The 25,110-nt window shown below is 40.6% G+C and overlaps 2 protein-coding genes across 2 annotated transcripts in view; both read left to right on the forward strand.

Annotated features, from left to right (window-relative positions):
* The window catches only part of LOC134670662 (protein YIPF2), a 211,095-nt gene extending 190,117 nt beyond the window's left edge, over positions 1 to 20,978 (forward strand). The window contains exon 5 of the transcript XR_010099104.1: positions 20,967 to 20,978. The gene's annotated coding sequence lies outside the window, so the exon portion shown is untranslated. The remainder of the gene's footprint in view (positions 1 to 20,966) is intronic.
* The window catches only part of LOC134670636 (uncharacterized), a 96,759-nt gene continuing 81,812 nt past the window's right edge, over positions 10,164 to 25,110 (forward strand). Inside the window, exon 1 of the mRNA XM_063528445.1 lies at positions 10,164 to 11,892. Within this exon, the coding sequence (XP_063384515.1) occupies positions 10,306 to 11,892 (1,587 nt within the window). The 5' untranslated portion in view covers positions 10,164 to 10,305. The remainder of the gene's footprint in view (positions 11,893 to 25,110) is intronic.

A 25,110-nucleotide genomic window follows, 5' to 3' on the forward strand; every position in this document is an offset into this window, starting at 1 on the left:
CGTTAATTGTAACGGATGCAGTAAACAAACGGTTGCGTTCGACCCGATTTTGAGATTGTCTGGCTTATATTATTAATACCTGAGAGACCGAGATTTGCTTGAAAAACATATAAAAACTTAAAAATGCCCGTTTACTCCCATATTATAGGATATATTTTCATGGTAACCGCTAGAGCCGTTTCCGAGATCTCCGAAATGTAGGCATACATATGTAAGTAGGTAGGTACAAGTATTGTTCGTTTAAAGGTGGCCACTGACGAGCCTTCCAACAGTCCAAATAGCGTGGCTGCAATCCAAAATCGGTCCGTGAATGTCAAAAACGTACAATGTTTAATATTAGGATACCGTCCATTTGGATGAATCCATTGTAATTTGGAAGGCTCGTCAGTGGCCTGCTTTAGGGGGATACACATAGTATACGTATTTTGGATTGGAAATTACCCGAATTTAGCATAGTAACGAGAGTTCGCTGCTCAGTCGCCATCAGATGTATCGGAGCGGCCAAGATGCTCAGAAATATCTGAACACGCCTCTATTGTCAAGGCGTTAAAAACCTATACATTTATGAACACCCCGGCCGCTCCGATTTTAATGGCGACTGTTCAATCACTGTCTAGCAGAACTTTCGAGACGTTCATACAGAATATTTTGGCCAAGAATTAAAAACTGAAATTCTTTGCCGCTTCGTCAGTGACACGTAACATATAGTCGCGAAATTAGATCCGCTGGTTACCGCGGGACAGGCGATATTTATTGGCCCTGGTGTTCTTAAAGACCAGATTCAACTGATGTCGTTGAACCGCGACGTGCGAATTCTGATATATGGCTGACAAGTTGACAACACTATTTTTAAATAGTTAATGAGGAAGTTTTATCCGTTTGATGTCGTGCAATTATAATTAATTGTGATGAGGATGTTGAACCAGACTTCGCAAAAGCGGAAAACGGGAATTTTTCCATGATATGTGGTAAAACCGTTGAAAGGCGTACATAGACATCTAGGAGTCAAATTACTAGGAACATAGGTATGTCTTGTCTATCATCCGATAGTCGTTAGCGAACGGTCTCATAGCGAAGAGTCTCGACCAACACCTAGGGAGACTATCGCTTGGCGGTTGGATCAAGTGTCAGATACAGAAGGCGGTGATCTTGGACACGGCGCGGATAGTCCGCCGGTTCCTCTCTCTGCGGCCCTGACCACCGGTAGCTTGGGCCTTGCCCCGCTGCAGGCGGCACCCTAGGTTAGGTTTTTTCTATGTGTTTATATATTTTTTGTAATGTTTTGTAAGTGTTTATTAATAAATAAATTATTTATATCAGGTGGTATTCTTTATTTGCATGAGGCATTTAGGAGGATAAGGGTCTCCCCTGATATATCGACGCGCATTCGGCAAAAGCCGATAGGAAAAAGCTTTATGTCCTCGCAATAAGAGCGAAGAAGCCGACGACGCGTCGGCCGGCGCCGGCCGATGCGAGCCGAGCCGAACGACGACTTTTTCGCTCTTATTGCGTGGACATAAAGCTTTTTCCTATCGGCTTTTGCCGAATGCGCGTCGATATATCAGGGGAGACCCTAAGGGGGACCTAAAGTCACGGGATGTCATAATGAGGGAGAGGAGTCTCGGGCACATCACGTTATTTTATTTTTCCGCGAGAAACACTGTAAATTTACGAGAAAATTGAAGTTGGTTAGGGTAGAAAATTTAATGGTAGGGTATAGCGGGGTTCGTCGCTAATTCCGATTAGTATTTTGTTTGATGTATTCCTGTGATCATAATGATCGGTGCTTACAAGATATGCCCCATATCCCCCTTAGGTTACCTGCAAAATCAATTAATTTCAACAAAGCAACAGGAAATTGGGTACGATTGTTTGTAACATTGACATGTAAGTACACGACAAGTCAACGTTATTTTGACGTCAATTTCCTGTGATTAGGACATATTATGCGACCTGCAATTCAAAGTTGATTGACTTCACTGTGTAGGTACATATGGATAAGTGGATGCTGAATAGAATACCGTAATTTAGTAACAATTGGATGGATTCTTCAATAAAGGTTGACTCACGCTAGACCGGGCCGTGATCAATGATGACGTGGTGCTTTCCATAGAAAACGAAGCTCCGGAAGCTCCGGCCCGGCCCCCGCCCGGTCTAACGTGAGTCATCCTTAACCAATTAGTTGCGTGTTCTATTTTCGAAAACTTTTGGCTGTGGCGCGGAGCAATCATTTCATGACACGGCAGCCATCCCATGCGCCATATAGAATATGATGACACTCCTCCCGTGTCATACACACAAACACGTAACACATAAAAAACATTGATGACACGGCAGGCGTGTCATCAGCCCCGAACCGGACAGGTCGTTGTGGACAAACGTTATGTAGTGTTTTAAAAAGCTGATAACGCGCTTGTTATATTCCTGTAGTCGCGAGCGTCCATATGTAATGGTAAGCGCGTACAATGAGGACGCAAGCTTGTTTGCCCTCTATATTATATTAAAACGATTGATGAAATACCTGTACATTCTATAACCATCTAAACACAACATACCTTTTAACCAAAATAAAACAGTAAAGTGTATTAAAAAGTAACACTAAATTGAATTCTGCCGAAACTGACATACAAATTTTAGCCAATGTCAGTCACTGTAACGGCATTTAGTAGGAGACCAACGTAGGATGCCGCTTAGCCAGCCAAATAGTCATTAAAAAAAATGTTATATTGGAGCCTATTTCCCTTAGTGATCCGATTCGCCTCGTTCTACCCTAATTAAATAAAAAAGGTACTGAGTACTCCGTCTATGTATGCATCGCTGTACAAAACTAGGTCAACTACGTAAGTAACATTAATCGCATATAATAACTGCACAAATCATCGATTAACAATGCGGCTGCGCGTGCGCCTGTTTTGGGGAACAATCCACGCGGCGCTGCCAACAGCGTTTATGCTGGCTTGCCTAGGCGGGTCGCATAGCATAGCTAATCAATATGCAATTAAAAATTCTACCTAGTCTAGACATTAATTTCGATACCGATGTAGCCCTTCGAATCGCTAAACTTAAGTGACATTGCCCTTAGAACCGATGGCCATTGGGGCGGAAAGGTTCTCGAGTGGCGACCACGTACCGGAAGGCGCAGCGTGGGTAGACCCCCCACAAGGTAGACTTATGACCTGGTAAAGGTCGCGGGAGTCCGTTGGATGTGGGAAGCACAAGACGGGTCATTGTGGCACTCTTTGGGGGAGGCCTATGTCCAGCAGTGGACGTCTTCTGACTGATATGATGATGATGAGACATTAATTCAGACACAACGTTAATTGTCCTTCGAGACTGTGATTTTAAAGTTAAATTTAAATTTTATTTATCGTAAAATGGGGTGAGTAGGAATTACGAGGGCATTTGAGTTATAAATGGGGTGAGGAGGGATAGTAGGGGGGGGGGGTGAGATGGTATTTTTAGAGCAGAGTTATCACATTGTTACGTAAATACTTTATTCTTTTGAGGAGTCAAGCTATTGTAATATTGTGTCAATTCTAGCAATTGTCCCATCTCACTGAATTCCTATCCCCCCTAACCCCGACTACGGGGTGAGCTGGGATTTTCTACTATTTTGTTGAATCTATGAAATGAAACGACAGAGAATTATAATTGAAAAAAAGTTCATACTACCGGAACACTTTTCAAGTATATACCAACGTGCCATATATAAACATAAATTTTTATCGAGGTTTGAATTCCTGATTTGTCCCAACTCACCCCATTTTACGGTACTTAACACATTAGCGCCAACAGTTTTGGAAACCCACCTTTTTGTGCTGTTAGGTAGTGTTACAGTAGAAAATCGAATCAAACGCGAATAAAATCGAATCACACCCAGGAGTACCCAAGTGGGTACAATGATAATGAGTTAATAAAGGGACCGATAACTCTCGCCTTGATAAGGCCTTAATACATCTCTTTAAGGACTCTAGCAATTGAAACTGTAATCTGATGTACTAGAATACTGACATGTTAAATTGTGTGTAAATTAGAATGTGTCCCTGTTTCCAGATACTTACTTACTTATAAAAAATTTGGCATTTCCTAAATTTTCGGAAAAATTATCACACTAGGTTAGGTAAGTTTTAGATCCCAAAAGCAAACATTAAACGCTTTATGATTTCATTGAATTCTTACTTAGATTTAAAAAAAAATGTATCTTCTGAAGCACAGAAGTCACTATTTTTCAAATCGCATTTCTACCGCCACCTACTGGAAAACTCTTGAACTTGGAAAACACTCGTAAACCATCCCGACTTCCGAGCGCATCAAAACAAACAAACATTTGGCAAGCTTTCAGTGAGTTTCCCTCATTCAACAACCGAGCGCTAGATGGCAGTAGCATCTCAAAATGAATCCCATCACACAAAACGTACGTAAACAGTTATTGTAAAAGGTACCTTATGCCATTTAAAATTAAGTTTAATATTCAAAAGATCTACTTTAAATTTTCTAACTTTTCCTCATTCACCGTGCGAACGCTAGGTGGGGTTTGCTTCAACGAATCTAATTTATGACTATGACATTGAAACTCTTATTTAATAGTAAAATGTGTATCTAAAAACAACTCTACTTTGTTAGAAATAAAGTTTATAATGTAATGCAAGGTAATAGAGAGTTACGAGCTTGGGAAGTAAAAGTGGAGTTGTTTATGTTATGGCAGACGTTTATTTTTGAATCGGAGCGTTTTTAGTTTACATTCCGATAGCTTCCGAACGTCGTGAAACCAGTATTAAGTGCTCTTGAAGATTGCATTTTGTCATACTATTTAACGCAGCGAGTTTGATGGGCACCTTTGCGCCGGGGGTAGAGCGGGGAGGTCTCTTTGAGTAGTTTTTATATTCTTTGTTTTATTTTAGATATATTTAGGGTTGTTCGTTTTAATTTAGTATTATTTATGAATGTATTTAGTTCATAAGTTATTTATTTGTTTTTCTACTGTCTTTGTCCTACGAAATAAACATTTTTAATAATTAAAAAAAAAAGGTAATAGTGGACTTTAGAATTTAGACTAGAGGAAATATTGTCAAATTAAATTATGTAGTCAGTACATTTATTGCCATCTTAGAGCATTCAATAAACCGGAGGCGCCTTTAAGAGCTTACCCCTCTGCCGAAGATCTTGCATAGTTGTGCAATTTTTTGTATGGCCCGACGTTTATCTGACATAGCTATTTGTACGTTACGTACAAATCATGTACAAATAGCCAAATAGGACCGGGTTTTTGACTTTTAACTCAATTACTTGCACTGTGTGACTGCGTGTACTATCAACATCTTTGCAGACTTTTATCTCGGTCTGACTCTAATTTCCAAATGATTTTTTTCATGGCGTTTGCCCTGGATTATAATTATTAATATTCAATATAAAAACAACAATTTTGCGTTAAGAGACAGGCGGCGGGGGACTTTGGCCCCGATTCGGATTTTGAAATAGACATCTATTAGATATCTTTTAGACATCACCAAGATACGATAACGATATGTTTAAGATCTAACCTGTCAAATTTGACATTTGCGCGATTCTGGAGATACTCTTGAACGATTTCCACAGGATATGACTTAGAGATCCAATTCATATCTAATAGATATCTAATAAATATAATAAATAAATAAATAAATATTGGGGACATCTTACACAGATCAACCTAGCCCCAAACTAAGCAAAGCTTGTACTATGGGTGCTAGGCGACGATATATATACTTATATAGATAAATACATACTTATATACATAGAAAACACCCATGACTCAGGAACAAATATTAGTGTTCATCACACAAATAAATGCCCTTACTGGGATTCGAACCCAGGACCATAGGCTTAGCAGGCAGGGTCACTACCCACTAGGCCAGACCGGTCGTCATCATCTTTTTCTATCTAACGTAAAAGTGACATTGGTTGCCCTAATTGCGCTGCAAAAGAGAACTAGTTGATATCTAAACTATGACGTATCTAGAATGGATCCGAAGGGCCTTTGTCAGCGTCAAAGTCCCGGCCATACTCGAGCCCGTCGGTTTGGCTAGGGACGATGGCAAGAGGCCCGACGGTATGACGTTGGTGCCTTGGAAGATGGGACGGCCTCTAGTCTGGGATGCCACATGTGTTGACACCCTCGCGCCGTCCCACCTTCCAGGCACCAGCAGAGATGCTGGTCATGCCGCGTCCATGGCAGAAGACCTCAAACGCCGCAAATATGCCACCCTTGGCAGTAGTTATATTTTTGAGGCGTTTGGGGTCGAAACGCTGGGGCCGTGGGGGCCAAGCGCGCGCCGTATATACAGGGCCTTAGCGGAGCGCCTTATAGATGCCGCAGGAGACCAGAGGGCTGGCCAGTATTTTGCTCAACGCATAAGTATTGCCATACAACGTGGCAATGCGGCCAGCCTTCTGGGCACACTGCCCATCGGCAGTGACTTGGGGGACGTTTTTTATTTATAGGCTTTTTATTTTAAGTTTATTTAGTTTAGAGATAGTTTGTATTATTATTTGTAAGCTAATTTAATGTATATTTACTTAATAGTGAATAAATATTTACTTAGTTCTATTTCGATGTAAAATTGAATGGATCTAGTTACTAGATCCATTACGTACGTGACATTGGTTGCCCGAATTGCGCTGCAAAAAAGAACTAGTTGATATCTAAACTATAACGTATTTAGAATGGATCTAGTACGTGTCGTCTCTTGTGAATATCTTGAAGTTCGAATACGGCAGTTTGTTTTATAAGGTGTGATATACCGTCGTGTCTCCATCATAAATGTCGCCCAGCATATTCCTAATCCTTTCTGATGGCGCCGTGTTTTTGACAAATGCATGATTAAGTGGCTGGCGCGGCCTGCTGGTAATTAAATAGTTGCCGCATGCTTGTGTGCGTTAATTACGAGGTTTTATTATTTTAATATAAACGAGCAGTTCTCGTATATATCTATCTAGGTAATACCTTTAAACGAGCAATTCTTGTTTATATCGGGGATCACAAAAACGGCTCTTACGAATTCAATGAAATGTGCTAAGTGTATGGGGGTTTTCGGGGCCGAAAAATCGATCTAGGTCCTATCTTTGGGAAAACGCGCACTTTTTAGTTTTTATATGTTTTCCGAGTAAAGCTCGGTCTCCACATGAATTAGTAATAATTAGAATGTAATAAGCTAAGATACATAAATAAATTTTTTTTCATTGAATCAAAAAATTAAGATAATTAAGTAGAATGCGCTTGCAGCTATCACACACACAAAAAAAAATTGCAACAGTGCCACCTAGTGTGTAATATGTTAATTAAACAAAAAATATTCGAGTCCCGAGACAAATATTGCCAAAAGTAAATAAATATTATAGGACATTCAACCTTACACAGATTGACTAAGTCCCACAGTAAGCTCAAGAAGGTTTGTGTTGTGGGTATAAGTACCCTAAATATATATATAGAAAACAACCATGACTCAGGAACAAATATCTGTGTCATCACACAAATAAATGCCCCTACTGGGAAAAAACTTGCTTTGATAAGTGGAATGCGGTTCTATTTAAGCACATAGTAACTAGTTAAATATCGTAATGCTACGAATACTACGACGTAGCTCGTAGCATGGTTTGCTTCACTCAATCGGCCCGGTTCGAACTTTAAGATACGTCAAATATTACGACAAGATACGATATGGATTAGACATGTCAGTGTCAAAAGTGACGTTTCTTTAAACAAAATTCCTGTGTGTTTTGTTTTGTGATTTGTACAATGAAGAGTTTATACATACAAAAACGTACAATGCCTCAAGGGCCTATTTTAGATAGTTATTAATTTATTTTAGTAATACCACTGTATATATCTTGTTTGTACATAAATTAATAAAGATTAATAACGTCTTTTGTATCTATAATCCATATCGTATCTAGTCATAATATTTGACGTATCTTACAGTTCGAATCGGGCCGAAATTGTAACACCGGCACCGTCTGTTCGTAGTTAGAACCGAGGCCTTAACCAAGATTACAATCTTATAACGTAAACGCTAATCGAATACTTTTTGATTAGCTAAAATAAAATTATATTGTTCTTATTGCCCAGCATTATAAAATTTAAGGTCTAGTAAACTGGGGAGGCATCTACGAGAGAGGGGATGCGACCCCCGCTCTGGATCGTACCTGGTTCAACAAATCTCAAATGCAATGCAGCGAGGGAACAGCGGGTACTATTTATGCAGGGTAGAGGCACATATTAGACATTTACACGCGTATTCGGGAAACGAGATAATCACAAGATCTAGAAACGATATAGAGATCAACTAGATTTACATTAGATATCGACTAGATGTGACTTGGATATCTAAGTCATAACTTGTCGAAATCGTTCAAGAGGACCTCCAGAATCGTGGAAACTAATTAATTTAATTATCATTTATTTAAGGACCAACTGAGATCATTTTTGTTAGTACTTACGACTATGACTTATAAACAATGCTTAGTATTATGCTCTATATGCTATACAATGTCATTTTGTTACACATGTTATAGAGATAAATAAATTAATTGAAATTAGAAAGAAATGAAATTAAATCAAAACGTCACACTAACTATAACTTGTCGAAATCGTTCAAAAGGACCTCCAGAATCGCGGAAACGTCAAATTTGACATACCTATCTTATAAATATCTTTAAATTATCCATATCGTAACTTGTTCAGGTCTAGTAGAGATCTAATACATTTTACGAATCGCGCCGTTAGTTTATTAATCGTTTTAAATATTCGGCTCGATTCGGAAAATGAATTAGATTTCTACTAGACTTCAACAAGTTAGGATACGGATAATTAAAAGGTATTTGTAAGATGGATAATATATGTCAAATCTGACGTTTCCGCGTTTCTGGAGGTCCTTTTGAACGATTTCGACAAGTTATGACTTAGATATCCAAGTTACATCTAGTCGATATCTAATGTAGATCTAGTTGATCTCTAAATCGTCTCAAGATCTTGTGATTATCTCGAAATCCAAATAGGCCTGATTATCTGCCGGATTCGAACTTTAAGATACGTCTATTAATAGATCTAGAAACAATATGGATTAGGTGTGTGTGTAAGTTAGGATCTTAAAGCTCTAGTCAAACTTCTTTTGTTATTCTAGTTCGTTGGAATACAATAATAACCTGAATACAAAATATCTGCCAACAAAACACATTACATACTTCCAGCTATCTCCGCTATATCGGGCAATAACCCAATATCAATATAGCACGTCGGATTCCTCAGGCCCATAAACCAGTTCACGCTTGGTGAGAGGCCAACTGACGGACGAGTTATGGGCGAGGCTGTACGTCATGTGTACCACGCCACGGAGTCACGGGACGCCATAAACCACTTTTGGTACTTGGGTACTTATTTGTGTTTGTGCTTTATCTACCTATTAGGTAGTAAAAATTTTGACAACCAGTCTGGTCTAGTCGGTAGTGATCCGCCCTATGAAGCCGATTGTTCTGGGTTGAAACCCCGGTAAGGGCATTTAATATTTGTTTGATGAGCACAGATATATTCGTTCCTGGCAACATAAATCGTTGTCTGAGTATGCTCAACTCATGCCTACTCGAGCTTAGACTATGGGGTTTAGTCAATTTGTGTAAAATTGACTAATAAACAAATGATATAGTGCACCGACCATTTGCATACATAAGTCACAAAGCATAATCTCTAAAATCAAATATCGGGTACGAAATTCCTAACGACCAGAACATCGAACTTGAAATTTATGTAAAATACATAATACATTTTAGACACTTACCGAATAGGTTATGCTACCTTTCTCGCCACCCAGTAACTATTGTATAGACTCTTTTTATAATCGATAATTTATAATAACACAGAATCTCTGATAATAATATTTATAACTGATACACTTATTATTTATCAGAACCAATTAGAAAATCCCTACAAACAGTCCAGTAGAAAGAGACGAACGGACAAAGTCAATAGCCTCGTACTTGTAGCAAACCTTACCCAAGGACTTCGCACGTATGCGCATAGATCTATAGTTCTGATAAGGCTGTGCCGGCGTCGCCCTGACCATCATGCGCTAGGGCGGACTTTCGCATAGGTCAAGGAAGCCAGGGCGGGGGGCGTGGGCGGGCGGTTTGTTTACGGCGGGCGCAGTCCGCGCCGAGCCGCACACTGCGCGCGCGTATCCAGTTCACGGCCGCTCTATTACCGTCCGGCTATTTCGGCGCAGTACACTAGTGTTCAGTTTCGCGCAGGTGTCCCGCCATGCGCGCGCGCTGAGCATGGAGCGCCGCTGCCGGCGCGCCGACGCGCCCGACCCCATGAAGGTGCGCCGCCGCGAGAAGCCGCGCGAGCGGTGGCTGCTCACCCGGAAAACATGGAAGTACATGAGCGATGCTGGCCGGAGACTCGTCCCGGACGGAGCTCAGAACCGCCCGGAAGACGTGCCGAGAATCGAGGCGTACTTCCAGGAGGTGTGCGCGAAGGAACCCAGGTTTCTCCTATGGAGGAAAAGCTCTTATCCTGGAGCGCTACCGAAGCCGCGGCGAAAGAAGCGCCCGCGAGGCGGCTCGGTCCGCTGCCGGTCTCCATCCGATGATTTACCCATACCGGCACGCCCCTCCGAGCTATTCATCCCTCACACCTCCGGCGGACGATTCGATATCGCGAAATTACGGCGGGACTTCTTCGCCTCTCCTTCTCCATCGACTTCAGTTGTGCCGGTCGTTCCGACGACCGACCCCAGGAAGCTAGACGAGGAGGACGAGAGCTCTTTAGTTGATTTGCTGCGCAAGTACCTGAAACTAGAAGAAGACAAGGGCCCATCGCGGCTCTCGGATTCAGAGGAGTTAGTTAAGACTTTGAGAAGATATCTAAAGCGGCAGTCGGAGAACATCCCCGCTGACTCCGACGGGGATCCCTCTCAGCGCTCGCTGTTAGAGAACCTCAGCAGATACTACTGCCGGTCGCCGAATAGGGACCATATAGTGCAAGACCTGTTGACCGACAGGAATCTGTTAAAAAGACTGTATCATGATCTTCGTAAAACTAAGCCTTATAGAGGCGGTAGGAACGGTGGCGGCGGCTACGGGCCCGGCGGGAGTGGGTTTGGTGCGCGTGGTGCTTTGCGTGGGACAGGAACTGGTAGGACTGAGATTCCGTCGCGTTTGGGAAGAGTGGGTGATGATAGCGGTTACGATGTGCGTTCTCCGCCTATGTCGCCGCCGCCGCTCATCGAAGTGTTTAGCGAATCTTTGGAGGATAAGATGGTGGATTGCGGTACGCAGACGTACCCGATCCCTGAGGAGGTTTTGGTAGCATTGGAGCGTGAGTTTAGAGATCGACAAGAAGCGGCGACGACGCCGACAAGTCCGACAAGTCCTCCGCCCGAGAGGAAGCAGACACGCCGGCGCTCGAGCGTTGATCACGACGACGTTTCTCAATCGGTTAGCGACAAGCTCAAACGTTACTTGAAGATGGCTCGTAAAAAGAGCGTAGATGCTGATAAGGTCGATCGGTTCAAGCGTATAAACTACGATAAAAACCTGCGTAATATTAAACCTAAGTCCTCTGGGGAGGTAGACGATGACGGTCCTCACAAAGGTTGTCAAACGGAGGAGGGTTGGATATTAACGTACCGTGATTTGCAATTCGCGTCTGTCGCGTCGACGCCGACGTCCCCGCCGACGCCGACTCACGGGTTCTTGTCGACGCTGCTAGGCCGCAGCGCGCCTACAGTGGCCGGTCCCGCAGGTGGCATGCAGAAGTCGCGCTCGAGCAGCAGCGTGGTGCAGAGCGTGAGCAAGCGGCTGTGGCGGACGCGGAGCCGGTCCTCGAGCCGCGTCGCCCTAGCAACGTGGACGCCTCAGGTCAGTCGCATCATATTCCGTGTGAAGCTCGCTTTTATGTATTTTGTGAGCATTGTGTTATCACGTTCTTCAATTGAGGTTTGCAGTCACTAATCTTCACAAGATCATTTAAATGGCACTTGATATTTGAGAATAGGGTTGGCCAGTCGAAGAATTTTACAGATGGCGCCAGAATAAGTTTCACCTGTTAATAGTATTATTTTATTTTATTATGGGCTGGATGCCATTTACCCACTCACATGATTGCTATTTTTCAGTGACCTCTATTATTATGTGAAAATAAGGGTGACAGCTCACAACTACAGTTGATTGAATCATGTGAGTGGTCCAAATTCTATGGAACAAAACTAGAGACAGGTAAACCTATGATGGCTCCATTTAACGTCCACTTTATCTTGACACTTGTCATCTTTAACAATTGACTACCCCATTAAATTAAGACTATCTTGATTGAACTTAATGAATTCAAAATGTCAAATGCAATTCAAGTGAATTGATTTGGACATTTTGGACATATTATTTAAAGATCGTGGTAACCTCTAAAATTTAGAGTTTAACTATTTAATTTGTGCATGATTATAGTAAGTAGCAGGTAGTATATAATAGTAGCAAAACTATTATAGATCCGCATCCATACATACACATTTGTATGTTAACGCATTAGGGCCACTTGCACCATCCCACTAACCCGGGTTTAACCGGTTAATTTGGTGTTACCATGGTTACCAGTACAATTTGACACTGGATTAACCGTTTACCCGGTTAACCTCGGATTAGTAGGACGGTGCCAGTGGCACTTATTAAAGTAGTATGTTGTTCTTACCTTTTAACCTGATTAGTGCTATAAACTATGACCTTCACACATACGGCTATTATGCATTGTTAGACAAAAACTCGAAAAGTAATAGCATTTAAACCAGAATCACTTTTGTTGTCGTTTATAATATAAATAGCGTTATTATAAAACCGTTACATAAAGCTATCTCATGTACATAATAAACCTAAAATAAATCTTAAAGAATTCGACAGTTTTCCGAGAATTTTTCTCCGTACACAAACTATTCATTTTCATCAATCTCCAGCGGGCCGTCTCTAAAATTCTCTGTTTACATTTGAACAATGCTCGCCAGAATCTATCGTATAATATTTTAAATCTTTCTACATGTTATGGGCGAACACTTAAAAATATATCCAGACGCTTCAGGCAGAGAGCGTTGTTACTACGCTCTCTTTTGAATACTTGTGAAAAACCGGCCAAGTGCGAGTCGGACTCGCGCACGAAGGGTTCCGTACCATTACGCAAAAAAACAAGTTTGTTTTATGGGAGCCCCACTTATATATTTATTATGTTGTTATAGTGGCAATAGACATAAATCATCTGTGAAAATTTCAACTGCCTAGCTATCACGGTTCATGAGATACGGACAGACGGACGGAGCCTTTTGTATTGTTTTCGAGCTTCCGGTTTTTCAACGCAGTTACATGCAACTTCGGGAGCTCGAAAACAATACGAAAGGTACGGTTTATATCCCGGTCGATATAAGTCTAGTGAAACTAACCGTGAATCATTCAAAACTATTAAGGATATTGATTCTGTGAATTTAAAATAATAATTTTACCAGCTAAAATATATTTCTTGTCGTCAAAATAAATCTCGATTCCTCCGCATCATTAAACACATCAAAACAAAAAAAATACTATCTTTTATTATTTCACACACAATTGCTCTTGTTGTAAGAGCTGTACAGAAGTTGAAACTTCATGAAATGCTTCACTTTACCTCGATCCATTTCTTAACAAGTGAACTGACTGCTTTTCTTGTTACGTTCACTTGCTTTGTTTGCTGGCCCCATTCATTACCCCTGAGGTGGAGTATATTATAAGAACCCGCGCCCTCTACAAAGAACGACACGACGGTGTCTGATAAATTCTTTTGAACCCCTAAGAGCCGATAAGGATCCAACTCTCCATAAGTGAATACCACGCTGGTCACGTTAGGAGTAATTCCACCAAACTTCTCATTAGTCTGCGCTATTCCTTCGTCGATTCTCTTTTCGACGATATCGTAAAACTTCTTACATATTTCAAGACAGGGGCCGATTTTTGAAATTCAATCGCTCGATTTCGTGTATTTTGTTCAATAATATCTCCACTACTAGGCATTTAAATTCTACTAATAGAATTGAAAACGAGTGTTCAATACCACTAGATTCCAAATTTCTATCGCTAATATTTCAAAAATTAGCATTTCGCCGTTTCTCACTGATTTTCGAGTGACGAAATCGAGCGGTCGAATTTCAAAAATCGGCTCCCTGTACTCTAAGAGTGACATTCCATTTCCAACTGCAGCTGCAATACTGTTCATTTTACTATGGAAATTGACAATGACAGCGACGCGTTTCCATGGTAAAATGAACAGTATTGCAGCTGCAGTTGGAAATGGAATGTCACTCTAAAGGTTGATGAACGAAAGGTTCTTTCCCCATGTAACGGAATATGGATCGCTTTATCCACATTTATCCACGTGATAAAACAACTGTCACTTTTTAACTCTGCGGGGTAGAAAGAGACGGACACAGTTTTATCACGATGTCACGTAGACAAATACGACCATCATATCCGTACTGGAGTCCCAAAACATGTGAGTGCATCACAAGAGTCATCATATAAAACTGTTTCCCAAAACCATTTTCTATCAATGACATTTTTAAATTTATCATTGTTGTCGCAAAGGTTGAATCGATGTATCAATTCGTCAACGCCCTCGGGAGTTTTAAATAACTTATCAATTGAATGGTAATAATTTTCAAGTTTAGTGAGACAATCATATCTTTCATATACGTCGTGAATTTCGTCAAAATATTCTTTTTTAGCCAAAAGCGGGGCGTCACTGACCACGGCGGCGTCCACGAGCTCCGGGTACAGCATACGCATCCAAGCCGCCAGTCTTCCGGCGTCGTCGACCCCAACAACCACAACCTTCGACGATTCGTAATCTGATTGAGACTTCATACTCTTTACTATATTATCAACATCAGCCAAAATTTGCTCAGTGGTTAAAAACTTAAAAAAATCTTTGTCTCTTGGCAAAATGTCAATAAGGTTATTATATGATTCGTATCTTTGAGGGATTAGGAAAGTGGACCCATTTGTCTCTTTTGCCAATGATGATATCAATAAGGAACCGTCACCAAGACGTTTTTCCGTATCGTCAGGGATATAACCATCTATCTGTATATAAATTGGTGCATTTGGTTGCGAATGGTAGTTATCGGGCGAAGCGAAATACGTAAACTTAAATGTTCTCTTTTCATTTGGGCCAAAATGGTCAAGAGGTTGGGATATATATTTTCTAATAACATTATTATCCTGACAACTAGCGTAATTCAAGATTAGGATGATCACGGTAATAACACTTACAGGATGCATGATGCCAACTTGTGTTTCTTCGTTGCTCTTCAAAGTGTAAGTAGTCTATTTGTCATTGATAGCTCCTTATATAGTAATATGTTATTGTGCAGCATACCAAGTTTTTATAGCTGCTGTCTGCTAGTTAATTTTACTGCTATTGATAAATATCAAGTACTTAAGAGTCTTTTTTTTTGACGGGTACAAATCATTTATTTACATACAATATATATACAGTGGTACCTACTACTAAACGAAATTAATAATACCTAAAAATGGCTTAAATCTAGAATAGGCCCCTGAGGCATTGTACCAAGGATGCTGGCGGCATTTCCTCGCTCTATCGCAATGCTGATACGTTGTGCGAGGTAGCCGCCAGCTCTTCGGTCACCAGTTACGTCAACCAGACGCTTCGCGATTTCTGTAAACAACTTATGCACGCTGGGACCCCATGGACCTAGAGTTTCAACTCCAAAGGTACAAAATGGTCAAGAGTCCTGTATAGAAATTTTTTGATTTTGCTGTTTTGCGAAAAACTGCCCGAAATCTTTTGGGGTTTAGCATTGTACAGACGACTGCAAAGATTTTTACACTTTTGCACCTTACGCCTTTGTAATAAGGTGGAAAATGGAAACAGCTTTAGTGTCGACTATTCCAAGGAGGTTTTCGAAGTTGCCTAATGTCTATAGGAAAAATTCAGGGAAATTTAAATTTTTCCAACAACGAAAACATATATAAACCTACTGGCTTTATTGCATATTCCTTCTGCTTGTGTACATACACATGTTAGGAGTGTTCTCCTAACATATGTAACTCCTAACTGTAATTATTTAATTTATCGGGTATCCTCTAACCCCCATGCCCTTATTCATAAACGCGCTACAAACCTCAATTAGCTAATAATCGTTTGTTCTTATCTGTCATGTTGACTTATGTATTTGTAAGAAAGGGATAATAATCATAATCATATTTAACTAAACACAATTTAATTTAATTTTTTATTTTATTTTTGTTTATTTATACAAACATACTTAATTTAAGTAAGTAAGTAAATACACTTTATTGCACCACAAACAAAAATACAATAACAGATTTACAGTGTAAATAATGGTAGCAACAGGCGGTCTTATCGCTGTAAGCGATCTCATCCAGACAACCTTGGGGTAGCAGGATATAAAGAATAGAAAACTTTTAAAACAGGTAGTGCACGAAATAAATTACAGGAATAAGATTACACATTCGATCATATACAATTACCATTGATGCACAAATTGTGATTCTAAATCTAAATATCTAAATCAAAATCTATCATAAAAATGATATTTCACAAGTAGCAAAATCAGAAATGAAATTTATTATTTGCTAATACGTCAAGTGAATGAAAACGACAGCATGAATGGAAACTAGCGCAATGACCCTATAATTGTGGAAAATCAATCGGCTTAGCCCCACATGCACCATCCCCCTAACCCAGGGTTTACCGATTAAACCGTTAACCCAGTGTCAAATTATACTGCTAATTATGGTAACTACAGGTTTACCCGGTTAACCCGGGTTAAGGATATTTAATTACACAAACGGGTCTACCGCGATATAATTTCACCTTTAATTCCGACGTGCTGAGTTGCACCAGCTGTGGTCACGGAAAGACTGACGTCCCAACAAATGTCAACGGAGATCCGGATCCGGGATCCGGGGGGGGGGATCCGGGTTAAGGATGACTCATGTTAGACTCCGGGCCGGAGCTTCCGGCGCATCGTTTTCTATGGAAAGCATCACGTGATCGCCAGTCATGTCATAGAAAAGTAAGCTCCAGAATCCCCGGCCCGGACACGGCTCCATCTAACGTGACACATCCTTTAGTGGGATGGTGCAAGTGGCCCTAAGGAATACATTATAAGGTCAAGTGGGGTCTGGGGAGGTAAGGGAAGCATCATCTTTGTGAATAGTGTCTAACTATTTTTATCATTGTCATATGTGTTATTTGAAATATTGATAAATTAACCTACTAAAATACATAAAAAATATTACAACTATGCAACGTGCGTTATGATATTGTATAGTTATCGCACTGCTATTATGTAAATATTTTTTTTAATTGTTAAGTGTTATCACTGTTCAGTATCAGCACATTTTACAGAAAATATGTATATTCCAGACATATTTTCGTACAAAATTATTTGACTTAGGTATCAAACGTTACTTTTGTAGATAAAAAAAACAATAATACGTGGCACTTCCGCGAAGAACTTACTAGAATCCCGGTTTAGATTCAACAATTCGTTACACTTTTGATCTCATTTTGATACAACCTGGAAGATCTCTCACTTACATCACACGAATTTCTAGGTTTTTTGACCCCTTTCCCCCTCTTTGTCACACTTAGTCACATTTGGCAAACCTCTCCCCCCCCTGGTGTGATGTCACATTTTTTCAACGAAATCGGCAAATCGAATTAAGTAGAATGTACCTATAATTAATATTTTATCAAAAAATAATATTTTTTGAAAAAAGGAATATTAGTAATTTTATAACCCAAAACAGAGTAGGAAAGGAAATAAAACGAATAAAAATTATTGTCGTTGCAAAACTTTGTTATTTAACTGTACAGGGAATTAAATAATTTAAATAAGTTAAAGTGGCGTCACATATGTAGTTTTTGACTCCCCCCGCCCCCCTGTCACAGCATGTCACATTTTCTTGACCCCTCCCCCCCTAAACGTGTGATGTAATTAATGGATGACCCCTAAGTGCATGCGAAATGACATGTGTGAGAAGCGAGCCAATCACCAAGACGGTCGACAAGGTGATATCAAAACCAATTCAAAAACAACAAATTGTCAAGTCTGAATCGACTTATTAGACCAATGATATAGTGTTGTGAGTCATACCACGTGTAAAGAGTGAGACTAAGGGCCAGTTGCACCAACCACATTTGACAGACCGGTCAACGTCTTACTATGAAGCTCTTGTTAGCCCACCCTGTGGGCCTCGTTCTGGGGATTCTTATGGTGCTTTCAAATATAAAAACGATGTTCTTCTTGACAGGTTTATAATTAATATTAGTTTTACAAAGCTGGTTTCTCATTTAGCGGCAATCCTTCACCAGTTGACAGGCAAAGTTAAGAGTCACAGATAACATATATTAGTCTCTTCTTCTTTCCCCTGCCCTTATCCCACGTCATGTGGGGTCGGCACAACATGTTTTTCTCTTCCATTCTCCTCTGTCTTTCGCGTCCTCAGCACTTACTCCTTTCTTTCTCATATCCTCTTTCACACAATCCATCCATCGTTTTTTGGGTCTACCATACGCTCTCCGTCCATCAACATTCATCCCTAACATTCTTTTGCCTATATGGCATTCATCCCTCCTCATTACATGCCCATACCACGACAACCTAGCACTCCTCATTTTCTCCGTTACTGGAGCTACTTTCAAACTTCCTCTTATATACTCATTCTTAATCCGATCCTTTCTCGTCACTCCACACATCCATCTCAGCATTCTCATTTCCGCTGCATGCACTCTTCTTTCATCCGCTACTTTCGTCGCCCAGCATTCTGATCCATACATTACAACAGGTCTCACGATCGTTTTGTATATTTTCCCCTTAAGTTTAAGGGGCATTCGTGGATCGCAAGTTGTTCCAGAGACCTGTCGCCATTTCATCCATCCCGCATTTATTCTATTTTTCACGTCTCGGTCGATGTTTCCGTCACCTTGGATCAATGACCCAAGGTACCGGAAGTCAGAGCAGACTGGTAGGGATACACCGTTTAAGGCAATATGGGAAAAACTGGATGGACCACTTAGTCCTATGCGCTTAAAAGTATACTTTTGGCGGGCTTTCAGTAACTGTCATTACAACTAATATTATCATCTTATGTTGGTACACTGTATTAGCCATATTGTTTTATTAAGCCGTTACGTTGTTAAGCTTGGAATAATACGATATAAGATAAAAGTAGTACGGAATATAAAATGTTAATACTCTCTAATACTAGCGTTACTAGACGAGCCTTATGCCCAGCAGTGCGCGATAAAGGGCTCATATGATGATGATGACATAAGCAAGTACAATCGCCTGCGCTCGCGGTGTTCCAGTTAAGAAAAATTTTCCTTAATCCTTACTACCTGCTTCCTGCAGGGCGTTCACACGATTATTGCCCTAAGGGTGGAACACCTTCTTCTTCCTCGCGTTATCCCGGCATCGGCTCACATAGGAGCCTGGGGTCCGCTTGACAACTAATCCCATGATTTGACGTAGGCACTAGTTTTTACGAAAGCGACTGCCATCTGACCTTCCAACCCAGAGGGGAAACTAGGCCTTATTGGGATTTGTCCGGTTTTCTCACGATGTTTTCCTTCACCGAAAAGCGACTAGTAAATATCAAATGATATTTCGTACATAAGTTCCGAAAAACTCATTGGTACGAGCCGTGGTTTGAACCCGCGACCTCTGGATTGCAAGTCGCACGCTCTTACCGCTAGGCCACCAGCGCTTCTCCTAAGGGTGGAACACCGCGAGCTTTTATATTTAAACCAAATTATAATGGTCTTCTGCCAATCAAGAGTCATTGAACACTAAACTCCACACACTCACAAACAAAATCATAACACTCAGCGGCCGCCAGCAAAATATTTACGCAAACTTATAGTTTAAATTTATAACGCAAACGTCGGGCCAGAAACATGAAATATGCGCGCGATGATCATCCGCCGGCGATGTAGCGTGTTCCTTCAATATGTTTAACGTGTATTCTATTTGCTGGTTGTAATTTTTATGGCTTAAGTGTCAGAATTGGTATGTTACCATCGCCAGGCGTGTCTCACTCCGCGATTTCGTCGCTTTGCTACAGGTAGCTAAAAGAACATCCGTTCGGCCCCAATTTTGAGGTTTACCATAAGCCGCGCGTGGCGCTGCCGCCACCTAGCGGCCATATCTGTGCTGATCGTAACAGACGCGTTTTGTTAGAGAGTGAGTCTTCTGTACTTAGTACTATTATTTATTCTGTGCCATCGCCCACACTGTTAACTGTCCATGGACCTTATGCCTTTTGTAATAAGGTCTACCGATGGACAGTTAAGAGTTTTGCTGTTTGTACAAGCTTTTATTTAACTTGCTACTACCTCGCCTGTCATGTCATACAAAAGTAAGCGCCGGATGCTCCGGCCCGGACTCGGCCCGGTCTAACGTGAGTCATCCTTTATCGGGTTTCACCCTCGCCTATTAGCATGCAATCGAGGAAATGCTAGGTTGATCCGTCTTTAAAGTCAGTTTTGTTAGAATTAAAATTTAAAAGATGGACTTCGTTTATATAATACATTTTCCCTTAAGAGCCAACAGGAGTGGTCATTTCTCCATACAAACGTAGTCCTCGTTTTCCTCCGTGGTTTTTGAAGCTAGAGCAATGATTTTTTCAACACAGATTAATATTGTCAATATCTGTGTCGGACCGTTTTGCTTTTTTTGATATTTTTGTTTTTTAAGGCGCTAGAGCCCTTCAAAAATGGCCAAAATGGCCTGATTGACTATGCCGCAATGAGAGGCGTGGTATTCAAAATTGATATCAATTAGCCAAAAAAGCAAAACGGTCCGACACAGATAATTTCATAATCATTTAGATTTCCAAATTTGGTTACGATTGGTTAAGTTTTGGAGGAGGAAAAAGAGGAGTACGAAACCTCGATTTTTGTCATTTTTACGCAGGATTTTTCGCCTCAGCTGCAGTTGTCCCTATCGCACTAATTTTAGGGGCGGAGTCAAGTTTCTAAATACATACACAGCCAGAAAAGTGATGGGCAATAGTCGACATTTAATGTCGATAATCTAGTGATGTAAGAAGTTATCGATAAACCGTCTTGTGTGAAAATATCTAGATCCTCCTAAGACACAAGGGGTTTTGCGTTGAGAGGGAACACATTTTTGTAGTTACATAGGTACAATCTATTTTGAACTTTTTGATTCTAATATTTCAAATTAGAAATCAAAATCAAAAATATTTTATTGCATGGTTATGGGTTTACAAAATTTTTAGGTACAGTCACGCTCCGTAATTGTCGAGCAATTTAAGGTCCTAGCTAGGGAATGCAATCTCGCACCAAGTATGGCGCGATTCGAGATCTCGCACGAAAAATCCGAATCGAGATTGGGTGTTTCGAGATCTCGACAGTCAGATTTTCGGGATCGAGATTAATATCTCGACGAGATCGAATTTGACAAAGTAACTAATAATGTGTTATTTTAATCAATTATCTCTAAGAATTCCATAGATATAGACATCGTAAAATCGGGCGTATCGAGATATTCCTAGGAATATAATGAAACACCGACATTTCATGATCTGCCTAGCGAACACCAGCCATTTTGCGCAAACCTCAAGGTGTGATATTCTGATATTCCTATAGTCTATAGGCAAATTAAACAAAAGTCGTCTCCTTCACGATTTTCGTCGACATCTCTTCTAAATACCTAAAACTGGTATGGACGTGTTCCTCATGGTCTCCAGAATATGAATAAACCGGTTTTTATTTTATGGAGGGGGGGGACGTGTCGAAAAAAAGGAAGGAAACAGTGGGCGGCCGACCAGCATTGATATTTGTTCACGTCTTTAGTCCTATGGGACCGATCGGTTCGTGTGAGATGTCGTTTGAAAGAGTATTAAACGTGCAATTATTGTTTTATAATAACCGTAATCATGACTGTAGTCATTTACAAAATATTTAAAACTAGCTGTGCCCGCGGCTCCGCCCGCGTGGGATTCGGTTTGTGTCAGTAAGCTGCTAAATATATAAAAAATAGTAAATTACATTACACTGTATTTTTTTATTCAAAAAATTATAACATTTATAATTTCCTGCATGATATAGTATGAAACAATAAGAATTATTTTAAGAAATCTTAAAATAATTCTTATTGTTTCATACTTTTTAGAGCGCGATTTGTAGTAGTCCGACTACGCCCGACTTTTTTAGTATGAGAAAGTCGAAGTCGCCTAGCTTTGCTTTGCTTTGAGTATGAGGGTGCCTTCGGCTCCCAACTTTGGCAAGCGTACAGCGTGTCACGTACGTCGGTCTACGCCCGACACTTTGAGTATGAGGGAGGCGCCCGGCTTTGGAACGCGTACAGCGTATTACGTACGTCGGTCTACGCCCGACACTTTTAGTATGAGGGCGCCGAAGGCGCCCGGCTTTGGAACGCGTACAGCGTACCACGTGCGTCGGGCGTAGCTCGACGCTTTGAGTATGAGGGTGCCTTCGGCGCCCAGCTTTGGCAAGCGTACAGCGTGTCACGTACGTCGGTCTACGCCCGACTCTTTTAGTATGAGGGCGCCGAAGACGCCCAGCTTTGAAACGCGTACGTTACGCCCGACGCTCTGAGTATGAGGGCGCCGGAGGCGCCCGGCTTTGGAATGCGTACAGCGTGTCACGTACGTCGGTCTACGCCTGACTTTTAGTATGAGGGCGCCGAAGGCGCCCGGCTTTGGAACACGCACAGTGTGTCAATTAAGTACATCGGTCTACGCCCGACTCTTTGAGTATGAGTCGGGTTTGGTAATCATACAGCGTGTCACGTACGTCTCTTTTAGTATGAGAAAGTCGAAGTCGCCTGGCTTTGGACCGCGTGCAGCGCGCCACGTACGTCGGGTTAAGTCCGAAGCAGTGCCGTATAAAGATATTTTAATGCCCTAAGCATTTGTAGACCATGGTGTCCCCTCTCCCTAGGGTCATTAAGATTAAATAATTTTTTTTGGTAAATTGAGTGAAGTTCATTGCCGCATTACAGCTGAGAATGGAAATCAGTCACATTATTATATCTCGAAAATTGACAGTGCCGCAGCAGTAATGTTTCAACAGAGTACCTAATGCTGCTGCAGGTGGCACCCGAATGTCACCTTTATCATATCTTAGGTTAGAATGTAACTGAAAACGCGAGCGAAGCGAGCGCGAAAATTTTTCGATATAAAAACGCAATTTGATAGACAGTTGTACATTTTTACTTTTAGTATGGAAATCAGTCACATCATTTTATGAAGCATTCCATGAAATTATCTACCGTTGTTCCGTACAAACGCGAGTTTTCTGAAGATTTGCAGGTACATGAGTTTCTATTTCTGTAACAATTGGTCAAAAATATGACCAGAAAAATAATTGTCGGCTTTAAACGCCGAAAAAAAAGTTCTAATATACGAAATGAAATGCGTTTGTACGGGACAGCTCGTGGAATGCTCCTTATGACGAAAATTGACAATAACGTTGCAACAGAGTAATGCTGCTGCAGTCGCCACCCGAACGTCACCTTTATCATATCTTAGAAAGTGATTGAAAACGCGAGCGAAGCGAGCGCGAAAATTTTTCGATATAAAAACGCAATATGATAGACAGTTGTACATTTTTACTTTTAGTATGGAAATCGGTCACATCATTTTATGACGAAAATTGACAGTAACGTTGCAACAGAGTAATGCGCCAAAATTTTTCGATATAAAAAACGCAATTTTACTTTTAGTCCCAACCAGGCGCGAATCCAGGATTTCATACAAAGAAGGGATGGGACAGTTTTCAGATGACAGATGGGTCAGTCAAAAGAGTGAGAGAGAGAGTGAAACCCAGATAAATAAATAAACACAATACACTCTCTCTCACTTTTTTTGGGTAGTCGTGAAAAAGATGTCACTGTGCAATGAGGGGTAATTAATTTACTGTCGTTTAATTTTGTTGTATATTATTATATCGACATAATTATTATTCAATTAAATTTGTTGATGTCCGTACCCCCTCATCTAAACTTAGAGTTAATTTGACAAAAACCTTCCTCGGTGGCTATTCATGTCACTACGTATTAAATTCAGCGCCATCTGTTAGTTTACCAGGGTACTCAATAGTGGTAGCACATATTTGAAAAAAGTTTGCCCCTCCTTCCTAAGTAGCGCCATAAGATTCAGGGGCAAACTTGAATCAAGCGAGTGTTGTGGCTACCCCCCCTTTTAAGGGTTGAATTTTTATAGCCTATAACCTGGCCGGAGATTTTCTCGATAGATTAGTAAAGTTTGCATCAAAATCCGTTCAGCCGTTTTCACGTGATGCGCGTTCAAATAAACAGACAAACAGATAAACAGACAAACAGACAAAAATTCTAAAAACTTTTGGAACGTGTTCTGTTATCGATTCTAAGTATCCCCAGCCAATTTTTTTTCAAATATCTTCCATGTACAGACTTTCGACCCTCTACAGCTTTATTATATGTATAGATAGATATATGATTTTTTACCGTGCATGGATGGCATAAGTACTGACAAAACATGCGTCTAACTCAATAAATTATAACTTTACCGCAATTAATGTTATTATAAAATATACGAAAAATTTCATTAGCTTTCCAAAAACATAAGTTTTATTGATGTATGATATCATACATATAACAAAGTAATGATGAATTTTGTTCCGTCACGTAAATGGCGGGCGACCGACCTCAACTGATCATTAATTATTTCTCGGGTTCTATTTTACTGATCAATTGGTGATGCATACCATTAGAAAGAATATTAAACATACTATAATTGGTTTCTAATAACCGTAGTCATAACTGTAGTCATTTAAAAAATCATTGAAAATATGTATATGATTTCTCGATCAATTATTTTACAATGCGCCCGCTATGAAGCAAGGAATATCAAAGAATGCATTGCTCTGGTGGATCTGCCGTCTCTTTCATAAGGAAGATCGTGATATGCCTGGGTTAATATTAGATCAGGAAATGGTGGCGTTTCATGATACGCCAAGGATTACGATTTTACGATACGAGTATG

The sequence above is a fragment of the Cydia fagiglandana genome, chromosome 14, assembly GCF_963556715.1.
Source record: "Cydia fagiglandana chromosome 14, ilCydFagi1.1, whole genome shotgun sequence".
NCBI classification, from domain to species: Eukaryota; Metazoa; Arthropoda; class Insecta; order Lepidoptera; family Tortricidae; genus Cydia; species Cydia fagiglandana.